The following is a 12,637-nucleotide window of genomic DNA, read 5'->3' on the forward strand; positions in this document are numbered from 1 at the left end:
TGCAACAGGTGGTTATCTGGGAAATCCCAGACAAATGGATTGGGACCAGATTTGACCCCATAATCAGAGATTCCCCTCCTCCTGTGAATGCATGGAAGTAATCAGAAAGGTTTGTCCTTCTTTGTTGATCTGCAACAGGCTCATTGTTAGCAAACCAAAATGCAACCCAAAAAACCAAATCCCAACAAGACAAATCAGTTTCCTGGAACCTAAGAAGAAAGAAACATCATTTCTGAAGAACCCAAACCATGGACAGAGTAAACTGGAAAAATAATTTTTATTTTCTAGTTTCATTTTTAGTCATCTGAGCCATTATTTTCAAACAAGAGTAGGTACAAAGTCGTCAAGAGAAATGTGATTTTAAAAAAACACACACACACATACGCACACAACCCAAACCAGACCGTGCAAAACAGAACCACGTTGGGTTATTTCCGACACTTCCCCACTCAGTCCTTCCAGGATATAGCAGAAACAGTTTTTTCCCCTGGGCACAGAGAGGAATTACCAACACAATCCCACTTAAACTTGGAAGAGAAAATAAAAAAGCTTTGGCAGAACTATCGTGTTTGTAAAAAGGATCATGCATTACTCTCCCATTATGTATGTCAGCATGCACCCATTTCAAAGGATGCCTGTGAATAACTTACTACTAAAAGGGCACCGTTATAGTTGCCTTCCAAATAAAATGATGTAGAATCCAATTCACGTTGTGATGCAACTTGATTGGTCAGTTGTATTTGCAGTGTTATCAACTGGACAGCTTCTGAAAATTCATGTTACCAAAAAAGGTAGCTTTACATTCAGATGTCCCCAGAAAGCGTATATATAAAATATAAAAAACTTCTGTTGTTTTGAGCTTGTAAAAAGTGCATAATCCAAGGGGGCTGGGAGGAGGGTTCGGACTAAAAAAAAACCCCATCTCTAGAAAGCTGTCATACAGCTCTCCCAATTCGATCTCTTCCAGATGCCTTGGACTACAACTCCCATCCAAGCAACATGACCATTAGTTATACCCACTCTGGTTTTCTTGTTGTCTCCCGCTCCTCCCACCCCCAGTCCAGCAAGGGAAAAGGACATTTTGAGCTTCTTGGGGCAGACAATGCTCCCCCTCTTATTGCATTTGCTACTCTTCTGGAGTCAGAGATAGGAATCAGATTAGGTTGCTCAACAGCCTGGGCATTATTGCTAGAGCAATACCGAGAAGACACTGGAAGAACAGCCATTGTGTATATACTTGACCAAGGAATGGGGTGCAGTTAGTACTTGTGGGAACATGACTGTATGTCTTCAAGCCAGCACACCTCTACTCTCTGAAACTCAGATTCTCCAATATCAGGGCTGCCTGTGGAGCAAAGCTGGGACTCTTGCGAGTGTCATATGGCACAAAAGGGGTCATTACTCATGTAGAGTGGACACAGTCATGATTCACCTCCATTAACGTCTATGATGTTTCCACAAACTGAAATGCGCAGGCAAAGGTCACTCTTCCTACCAAGATGGGTCAAGTCTCAACAGGAGAAGACACATTGATGGGAAGGGACCATAATTTAGCACCTTTGCATGTAGAATATCCCAGCTTCCATTCCTGGATCTTTAGTGGTATGCTCAAACGGCAAATGGAGGATGGAAGTGGGATGTCTTGCCACTGAAGTACAGCTCCTTCCTACCTGAGTATCTAAAACATACCAGTTATTGCAACAGCTAGCCATTTCAGGGATATTTCTAGCCTTGGGCAGGGAAACATAATCTCTTACAAAGATAGACCTCGCCTCCGACGAAGGAACCGCTGTGTTTCGCCTACAGTAAAACCGAGAGAACAGCAACCACTCCTGGTTTCTTTTCCCCAGAAGGCCTCAAGAACACTCCCAGGCAGAACATGGAATCGCAGGGAAAGGCAAATTTGAATACCCATACCCTGTTCGCCATCATTGCATCTTTGACTGGACAGACTTGATGCCTTCATCCCCACTTTTTAAAACATCATGCCTGATGAAGAAACACAAAGATCTTGAAAGTCTTGCATGGTTTTTTTTAAACTTCAGTTATCACAAATGAAAGTATCCTAATGCCAGCATGCCTCAGTTAACAAAGCCGCAAAGAATGAAACACTTACTTAGCTCCCTTTCCCCTTCCTCATCCTCTGTCAGGCTGAAAGTTCTTTTTGGCAGCATTGGCATTGGGAGGATGGTGAAGGGTAAATGGAGAAACACAAACCTTTGGCTCACCTTCAGTAAATAATGCAATAAAGACAGCTTAAGTTGAGAAATAGTGGGATTCTGCTCTAGCCAAACCTACTGGATTTCATGTCCTGCACAACAGAGAGAACAGGGGAGGGCAAAGAAATAGCCCCACATTTTAAAAAAAGGCATAGCTTTAAAGGTCTGGTCTCCAAAATTGAAAGGAAAAGGAAAACTAGAGGCTCATGGAAGACAAGTCAGCCTGGAATGCATTTTGGAAGACTTCAAGCGCTTACTACAAGGTTCAAAATGCTCTTCTTTACTTATGCAAAGCTTCCACGGTGTGGAGGTTTCATTGCACAAGTGCATAAAGTTCGATTTTTTTAAAAAATACCAAAATGTATCGAACTGTTCTTTTTGTGGTCTGGGAAACAAGCCCTATTTTTTCCATGTTATTTTTTTGCTTCCAGTACCAAATTTTCTGATATTAAAGTAAAGATCTCCCCTTGACATTAAGTCTAGTTGAGTCCAACTCTGGGGGGTGGTGCTCATCTCCATTCCTAAGCCAAAGAGCCGGTGTTGTCCGTAGGTGCCTCCTAGGTCATGTGGTTGGCATGACTGTATGGAATGCCGTTACCTTCCCGCAGAAGTGGTACGTATTGATCTACTCACATTTGCATGTTTTCGAACTGCTAGGTTGGCAGAAGCTGGGGCTAACAATGGGAGCTCACCTTTTCCTGCAGATTCAAACTGCCAACCTTCCGGTCAGCAAATTCTGCAGCTTAGCGGTTTAACTCGCTGCGCTACCGTGGCCCCTTTTTCTGGTATTAACCCTCTGAAATAGGCTGGTATAGACCTGTAAATGAATTGGACCTCATTTTTCATATTTTCCCCAAAATTGTCTTTCACGACAATGGCAAAAATCTCCTTTTCTTTAAGGCATAAAAACTGTTGATTTTTGTTTCAGAAAAGTGCATGGGAAGGGAAATAGGGAAGGGAGGACATTTATTTCCACTCTGCAAAGGCAAGCAAGATGCCCTCGGAGAACACAATGCTTTCTTCCAAAATATTCCAGTAAGCGCGCAGGTACAAACACGCACACTTCCTGAAATAACTCTCCAATTCAAAAACAGCCAGTGCTTCCAGCTTTCAATTGCAACCTCTGGGAACGCTGCCCAAGAAAGAATTGCAAAGGCCACAAATACCTTGGCACTAGAAGGAACTCACCTCCGAAACAAAAACAAAACAAAAGCAAAGCAGCAAAGATTGCTTCGAACAAACAAAGAGCAGAAAACACATTCCAATACGTTTTCATAAATATTTCTACAGATAAAAGTCTTCAGTGCATCAAAGGCAAATATTTACCAATTCCAAATGTTGAACGGTCTTAAAGATCCCAAATATATCTTCCAAGCAAAAATGGAAGGTTGCTTCTAAGGACCAAGACCTCAAAACACAGGTAGTAGCTTAAGTATTCCAGTAATAGCATCTGCTTTATTCAGTATGTACTTATATATACACATACACACACACTTTGGGGGGGGGGGGGGCTATTTATAAAATAATGGCCACTTTGGCTAGAAGAAGAAGAGGTTTATTTTTTTAAAAAAATCTGAGAATTGTTTTCTTATTTTTTTATTCTGCATTTACTTCTGGAGCTCAGTGAATGCTGTAGGGTGGCCTTCAGTTTAGAATTCTCAGTGAGTGCTTCCCCAAACTACAAACCCCAGGATTCTTGATGGACACAGCCATGGCAACTAAAGTGGGATCATAGCATTACAACTGCATGGTGTGAAAAGGCTCCAGGAGCAAACTGCTGCACAAGCTGTCTATGGCCCCTTCCACATAGCTGAATAAAACCACACATCTGCTTTGAACTGGAATATAAGGCAGTGTGGACTCAGCGCCCTTCTAGACAGGCCCTATACCCCAGGATCTGATCCCAGGTTTTTTTGTTTATCCCAGTCTGGCAGTGCAGACTTATAGCAGAAAACCTGGGGTCAGATCCTGGGATATAGGGCCTGTCTGGAAGGGCTCCCAGATAATCCAGTTCAAAGCAAATATTGTGGGATTTTCTGGGTTATATGGATGTGTGGAAGGACGCTATATCTTTCCATTCCCTAAATGAAGGCTAGTCAACTGACCTTTAAAAACAGGGCCTGCTGTTTTGGTAGATAGTCAACACACCTTTCCTATTGAAACTACCACTGTTCCCATTGGGCTTCTACAATTTAGGGACCAGGAGAAGAGAAACAAAGCCAAGACATAACCATATTCCTAAGATACTAAGGGTGGAGAACCCAAAAGCAAAAGTGGAACCCAGTGAGAAAATGCTCAGTTCCAGACCTATATATACCACCTTTTAACCCTCCCAGAAAAAAGGAAGCAAATGATCCCCAGATATTCCAGTAGTCATTTCACCCAACCTTCACTGCAAAAGTGCAAATCTCACTAAATCCAGCCCAATGTTGACATAATTTGGTAGGGCAAAATCATTTTGGGAAAATTGCACTTTAGAATACAACTCCCACAATCCCCCAGCCAGCATGGGAGCTGTGGTCCAAAATTACAACTTCCCCTTGCTATACCTACCTTTGAGAAAATAAGGGGCCCTATGTCAACAGAAAGGTTTCAAGAACTTGCCCCAGTTAGCATCAACCAGCAGCCTGCCCTGTACTCTCTGGTGATTTCTTGGGGCCTGCGGGCGTTAAATAAATCCATGGGAGTCTTTTTTCACAGTTTCCTTTCCTACACTTCCCTGTCTATCTGAGGTGATAAAGCCAAAAGAAGAACAGATTAAAAACGATTGCCAATGACAATTGTCCTGCCACCTATCCTCCCTCTGGTTCAGAGGCACACGCAAGTTCCAGATGCTAAGGAAGACTCCTAACTCAGTAGTGGAGCACACCATTTGCCTGCAGACAGCCCCAGGCTCAATCTCAGTTAAAAGGCTCAAGCAGACCAGGAAAAATCTTCTCCCCCCTGAAGCCCAATGAACTGAGCTGACATTATGCTGCTCTTCAAACCATTATTCTATTTCTTTGACCCAAATCCCAAAGGGTTCCCAGGAGAGCTGTGTTCATGGTTCATTGGGGATGAAGTGAAATCTGGCACTTGTTTGCACATATAAAACACTGCAAATCAAACCCTTGGCTCACTAGGCCCTATGGTTTCCTCTGAAAACCAAAACGGGTTCTACCACCAAAGAAGAAAGATTTTCCATGCCAGAAAGAGACTTGACTGCACTGAGGAATCAATTTCCCTCCAATCACCAGGTAGAGACATAAAGGTCTGGAGAAAAAACATGGGGGTATTTCTCTGAGGCCCCATCCAGACTGACCACTCAATGCAGTTCAAAGCTAGCTTCAAACTGTGACAGCTGGAAAACAAACTCCCACAAAACGGTGCAAAAGGAAGCCCTTAATGTACATCAGGACTCTGTGATTTGTACAATCACAATTCAGGCCTCAAATCGCAGCAAACAACATGAAGGGTAAACAGAAACCTTCTCACCCATGGCTTCTTCTCTGCAAAGTCTGCATTTTGTTATTTAAGCGGTAAACTTAACAGCTACAACATCTGGGCCACATTTCTTCCATCTGGCCTCAATGTTTGTATGCCATCCAGCCCAGAGGTGAGCCTCACTCATCTTTATGAAGCCTCTCCTGGGCTTTTTTCATGTCAGGAGTGACTTGAGAAACTGCAAGTTGCTTCTGGTGTGAGAGAATTGGCTGCCTGAAAGGACACTGCCTGGGGGACGCTCTGATGTTTTGATGTTTTACCACCCTTGTGGGAGGCTTCTCTCATGCCCCCGCATGGGGAGCTGGAGCTGACAGAGGGAGCTCATCCACGCTCTCCTTGAATTTGAACCTCCGACCTGTCAGTATTCTGTCCTGCTAGCACAAGGGTTTAACCCATTGCACCATCGGGGTTCTTACAAGCTGATGACAGTTTGGAAAATTTACTTTCTGGGCTCCCAAAATCTCCAGCCACCAAAGGCATAGACTATATTGAACTGAGATTTTGTAATCCAAAGTATTACATTTTCTTAGCTTTGTGACCTGAGAACAACATCCTTGCTGGATTGTACTCCCCATCCCAACAGAGAAAAATAACCTCTATTTTCCATATGTCCCCACCCCATGCATATTTACTTAAAGGTAAATCCCACTGTGTTCAATGGGCCTTACCCTTAGGCCAGGTTGTTCAGGAGTGCAGCCTTTTACTGTCAAGTGTCTTTTGTATGTCTTTTTTCCTCTCTGCACTTCTCTTTCTCTAACATTATTCTTTTGCCTGAACAGAAACATTCCAAAAACGTGCAAGGAATAATCCAGAGTCTGCCAGCACTAAAGCCCAATTCTGCATAACTCTTGCAACTAAAAGCCAATTTGTTCAGAGTGTCTTATTTGGCACCATGCAATTCCTCTTCTGTCAAGTATGGGAATGATTTGGGAGCATGAGAGGGTTATCATCCGTCAGTCTAGAAATCTGTTGTGTGCTTAAAAACATACTTTTGCATCCATAAGGACTAGAAACATAGCCTACCATTCTTTTTTTTTAAAGGCAAAGATCTTGGAAGTTGAAGTGATTTGCTAAGAGGTGATTGGTGCTTCCCTGATATACATGTAGCTCAATATTTGACTCTTACTCCTGCTGTGTTGGGGTTTTAGCCCCTGGAGACCTTCATTTGTGTTCAGGTTGTGGACCATAAATCTGACACGCAAAAATGCCTTCTTGTTAAACAATCTAAGGCTCTAACTTCCTTTTCATCCTATTCCACTCAGAAAGCATTTTTCAGTCCCCTGCCCCAAGGAATCACCTTTTCAAAGACAACAACCTTCGTGATAACTGGGAAGACAAAGGGTCTGAGGGCAACATGGCACATTTCCCCCTCTGGTATTTGTGCCGTCTCAGACCTCTAAACCGTTACTTGAACAGATCACTGTATTTTTAACAGCACTAAAAGCTTAGGGTACAGTACTACTAATCTCTCTTTCCAAACAGAATGCCACAGTCCAGCCAAATTCATGCACAAGGGAGTCAAGAGAACACAGTAGAAACTTTTGCACTTTGTACTTGCTTTAAAAAAAGAATTCTTGGCATAGTTTTTTTTTGTTTGAGTTATGCAAAATGGCTGCCTGGAGGCGGCAAGGTGTCGCCTCTGTGGTCCAGCTGATCTTGCAGGCGCGCAAACTCGGCGAGTTCGTTCAGTTCTTGGAACTGGCGGTCCGTCTTGTGCGTCACCAGTGACCGGTAGAAGTGAACCGCAAATACAATGAAAATCAACCCGAAGGGAACCATGATGGTGGTGGAAGTAATGGCCGCTGCCTCACCGGCTGTGATGGTAGAGTTGCTAGCCCGGCTGCCATCACCTGTCTTCTTCTTCAGTGGGTGGAACTTCACCCAGCAGAGCAGGACCACCTCTGCTAGGAAAAGCAGAGTCCCAATGACGGTGGAGAAGGCCCAGGCCAGCTCGATGTGCCGGTGCATGCGCTCGTGGGGAGACTCCTTCACCGAATTTAGGTTGTGCACATTGCTCACGGCCTCAATGTTGGGGAGGATGCAAGTGCTGATCATGAGGGCAAAGAGATGGACGGCCACCAGCACAGTGGTGCAGGCGCTGAACGCTATCAGCAGCCCAGGTGGGTAGTCATGGTCGGCATCCAGCTGGACTTCCACCATAGCCACCTGGAAAGGGATGGGGAGTGGGAGGAGAGGGAGGAGCATTGTTTAAAATGAAATTTGCAGGACAGAAAATCAATCAGACATATTTTGTTTATTTATTAAGTTTATTTCCTACTTTTCCTCCAATGAGGCAAGGCTCATTGGCTGTCTTCCTTTAGCCTACTTAGAGTCACTGACTTGGAAGAGACCACAAAGGTTATCCAGTCCATGCCCCTGCCATACAGGAACACACAATCAAAGCACTTGAGCCTCACAATAACCTTGAGAGGTAGATCAGGCTGAGATTGTAACCTTGAACCATTTCCTCTGAGTTTCATGGCTGAGCAAAAGGACCTGAACCTGGATCTTCTATGTCTCAGTCTAATACAACAGAAACCAAGCTCAATCATGCTAAAAGAAAGCTCCATGTTCTAAGGCAGTCTACCTTCCAATCATCAGCTGCCAGGGACAAACAACAGGGGAAAAGGCAAAACATTTTGTGCCCTAACTGTGTGAACCAGAAGCAGATGTACAATGAAAAAAGAAGTTAGGACTTGAAGGCTTTGCCAAGCTGGTTCAGCAAAGGTCTTGTGTTCTTAGATACAATTCACAAAAAGATTAATATTGTTATTGTGTATCTGCAAGAGTTCTTCACTTGGTACTCCACTCCTGCCACCATCTGTTGGTTAGGTCTATTCACTGTGGTCCAAATAAGTAATGATGCATTTGTGCCCAACCTATGCTTGTGTATGTCATGCATACACTTGAATGAATGGTGGATAATTCCTCTTAAAATCCCGGAAGCCGGAAAAATTGCCAGTTTTCACCATGTGTTTGTGGTGCACTCCTCTTTCCCTAACAGATCCATGTCCTTCCTCATAAAGGACAGGAACAATAATGACACCAAAATTAATTAGGTAAGTTATGAAAATAAGATAAATGTCTACAGTTCCTTGGCACAGAAAGCAAATATTGATCACAGACAAAGCTTATATACATGGTATAAGTAAAATACTCTAATATAAGAAATATAACAATGATGTTGTGAATGTCAACTATGTTTTAATTATTGTAAGCTACCTTGGGAAAAAGGTTAAATATAAATGCATATCACCCTCATCCTCAAGCAGGAGAATCTGCCACCAGAACGGGTCAATCCTAAAAGTTTTCTTTCAAGCAACGCAAAGTAACAGGCAAAACAACAAGCACAACAATGTGTTTATTTCTGAACAACTGCAAGGAGCAGGAACTACAAATTTATTTCCTGACACTATCCTGAAGTAACATGAACACATTACTTTTAAACCCCCAACTTTTCAAGCTCTGAACATGGCATTTGATTTGTAAAGGCACCCAGATCCATCATGCTGGCTCTCTTTATGATGCAATCCTTATGTCTGCATGACTTCCAAAATCCTTTTGAAGTCTACCCTGCTGTGATTCCATGAATGGCATCTGGTTACTTTATAATGCTCCACAGATTTCTCAGAGGAGGAACGTGGCAGCGGGGAGTCAGAGCCGGCATCCTCTTACACAAAAGAACACCAGCATAGATCGTTCGGTCATCCAAAACCATGCAAATAACCAAAGTGTGGAAAAGGTAATTTTGTCCTGCACAACTCCCAGAAAGGTTTTCGCTAGCTGGAAGATTCTGGAGGCTGCAGCCACCCCAAAAGTTTACTTTCCATGCTCTATTAATAACCAGAGGTTAAACAGCAAACAACTTTCTCCCTAACGGGAGAAAAAACTACCAATCCAGCTCACTTCCTTGCAGGACAATACAGTATTATACAATTCCCCCCTGTTGTTGTTCCTGCAAAGGGGGGGGGGGGGAGAGAGAAGGGAAACGTCTCTAGGAATGCTCTCAGGGAGGTGTTGGCCTGCGCCTTGGACAAAAGCCAGCACTTGCTTGGGGGGGGGGGGGGTCAGTTGTGACGCATGTAATAAAATTGTACCCACCAGGAAACAAAACAGAAAAAATGTTTCCCACTAGTAACAATAATGGGCTGCCGGGAAGAAAGAACGGAAGAAATTGGAACCTCCCAGAACAGGAAACAAGCAGATTGTGACATTGAAGGAGCGGCATCCATTGACAGAGGTGCCTACACACATTTGCAATTCGAAAACAATGAGCAAATAGGCATAGATCCAGGTCCTTAACACCTCAAGTTAGTATGCAAGAGCTAATAGCTACCTGTCTTGGCCTATAAGCACACATTACTGCTTGACAATGCTTCAGTCAAAGGTTTTGTTTGGATGCAGATTTGAGTTGGGAGCAGTAAATGACTTCAAACCAGCCAAAGTTGATTTCACTAACAGGTGGGCAACCCTTTATTAGGACACCATCCAGCAACACCACCTCTAACTATGCTTTGCCTAAATTATGAGAACTTCATGGAGTTGCCATAAATTGACAGGTAACCTAAAGGCACATGCACACATTTACTATAACAAAGCAAATGCAAATGCAAAGCCAATCAAGGTGGCCAATGACAACATTCACAGTTGTCTCAAGCAGACAAGAGTTCTATAAACTCCACTTGCCTAGTTTCCAACAGACTTCACAACCTCTGAGGATGTCTGCCATACATGTGAGAGAAACGTCAGGAGATAATGCTTCTGGAACATGGCCAGACAGCTCAGAAAACTCACAGCAATCCAATGATTTTGCCAAGAAAAACTTAGATAACAAAAAGCAAAATAGTTGATGATGCATTTTTTTTCTACCTTTCCCAGTTTCACAGTGAAATTCTTCTAGTTCTCTCACTATAATGTTGTTCCTTGTAAGCCAACAAGAAAACAATGGTACAATTTAAAAATATATGAATGGTTGGGCTCCCCCCCCCCCCCCGCCAGATTAACTAGGAAGTGTGCTTCCTTTGAAAACAAAATGAATCACCAGGAAAACACCTAGACATCCCCACCCTGGCTAGTTCTTCAGATAATGGTGGAAACACTAGTATCCTGACATTAGTCCCCTTGATGGGCACAACAGGGAATATTCTCCATCACACTACAACTAAACAGTCTGTTGTCCTCTAGATGTCTGTGGAACTATGGGAGTTGTAGTTCCACATACCTGGAGCCTGGCTTGGGCCTTCTGACCTGAGTATCCTGTAATTGTGAAAAGCAGATTGGCCCACAGAAGGAACCTGGCATTCCTCAGGACATGAAGGAGTCATCGGCGCCTTTCGTAAGATCACAAGCTTTGGCTGTAGGTAGGGAAATGAAGTCTTTGCCAACTGATTTCAAACCTACGCAGAGGGCAGCCAAAGCTCTATTGGTAGGCTTTTCACACCAAAAAAATCCCAGGTTTGGTTTTGGTCTGTCCAGTTCGAAAAGGATTAGGAAGCAGGTGATGGAAAAAGACCTTTGTCTGAAACCTCAGAGAGCTGAGGCTGCCAGTCAGAAGAAAAGAAAGGGGAGGCCCTGGAAACAAAACAAAGCCAAGAGAGACAAAAAAGCTCCCCATGATGCAAGTTCCCATCCCAGTTCAGAAAATACATCTTTTTTTCTTTCATCAGGGGTAGGGTGATGGTTTGTGTGCTTTGGAAACAACTTGAGCACTTTGGCCCACTGAACCCAGTGTCAGCTAGGAGAGAACCAATTTTCTGACACACTACGTGAAAGACAGAGGAACCATATTTTCTTGTCAGTGTAATTTCACTATGTGTATGTGGGGGGGTGGGGTGGGGTGGGGTGGGGGGGTGGAGGGTGGGAGGGTGTGTTCTTTTTGGAGTTTTCCAGGTGGTTTTTACAGGCCTGGCCCCAAGTAACCCTGGCTGCAACTGCATTTGCACCAAACTAATCTGATCTGCCAGCAAAAGCACTGCTTCGACAAGGGTACAAACCCAGGCACTAACCCAGACTCAATCCACACGGCTCTTTTACTGGTTCCACCTGCATGTCCTTAAAAGCACACTCCTTGGTAACAGCCCACATACAATATATGCGCCAAGGGGCTTTTTTTAATGGGCGCAGCTGCAAAATTAAAGCGTTTCACTGGGAAGGAGGGGTCACGTGCTGCCCTGCAGCCCCAACTGGAACACCAGTCTCCTGTCACTCAAGCAGATGTCACCTCCCCTGAAGAGCCCCAACCTGTTTTTAGCCATTGAGAGCAGCAAATCGGCCAGCTGCCATGCGGAAGAGGCAGTATTTTGAAACAGCATCCGCTTTTCTCCTGTCACAAGAGCACTGTAGTTTGAGAACAACCCTTTAAGATTGAGAACATGAAAAGCAGAAGCTGCCTCTGTAAAGCAAGCTTTTTATGACTGAAGGCAGCTTGTATGGGAAGAGAGAAAGAGAGACAAGCACCAGAGAAGCCACATTTTTCCCTCTGAACCTCTGGCACAGAAAGCTTTGCAAACACTCAAGGCAATTATGTATGAGTTTTTAAAACGCACCCTTCAGAGGAAGATCTCAGGCCAGCTTGCAACCAAATCAATGCAAAAGATTAAAAATAGGGTACATAATTTACCAGTCAAAACCACACAATTTAAAACCAATGAAGAGACTTTAAAACAATGCCAAACGCAGGACATGTGCACATGAATTAGACCTTTCGAGGTTTTAATAAAAAGCAATGTTTTGGTTTGGCACAGGAATGATGCCATACTTGGTGCCAATTGGACTTCCAAGGGAAGGGGATTTCCTAACTATACATTTTGCCCTGGGTTGATTTTAAATTCCTGATCTTAGCCACCTGTACAACAACACTGCAAGATGGGCTGCTCTATTCATTACGCACAATGCTACAGATGGGAGGCTGAGAGGGAGAAAGCTCAGTCACTTGT

At 43.7% G+C, this 12,637-nt stretch overlaps 1 protein-coding gene across 2 annotated transcripts in view; it reads right to left on the reverse strand.

The window, feature by feature from the left end:
- Window positions 1–12,637, reverse strand: part of TMEM120B (transmembrane protein 120B) — a 109,819-nt gene that overhangs the window by 88,343 nt on the left and 8,839 nt on the right. Inside the window, exon 2 of one of the 2 annotated variants that reach the window (XM_060785971.2) lies at window positions 259–7,868. The exons of the other annotated variant lie outside the window; for it this stretch is intronic. Within the exon in view, the coding sequence (XP_060641954.1) occupies window positions 7,302–7,868 (567 nt within the window). The 3' untranslated portion in view covers window positions 259–7,301. Of the gene's footprint in view, window positions 1–258; window positions 7,869–12,637 lie in introns of those variants that run through there. 2 annotated transcript variants of the gene reach the window in all.

The sequence above is a fragment of the Anolis sagrei genome, chromosome X, assembly GCF_037176765.1.
Source record: "Anolis sagrei isolate rAnoSag1 chromosome X, rAnoSag1.mat, whole genome shotgun sequence".
Classification (NCBI taxonomy): Eukaryota; Metazoa; Chordata; class Lepidosauria; order Squamata; family Dactyloidae; genus Anolis; species Anolis sagrei.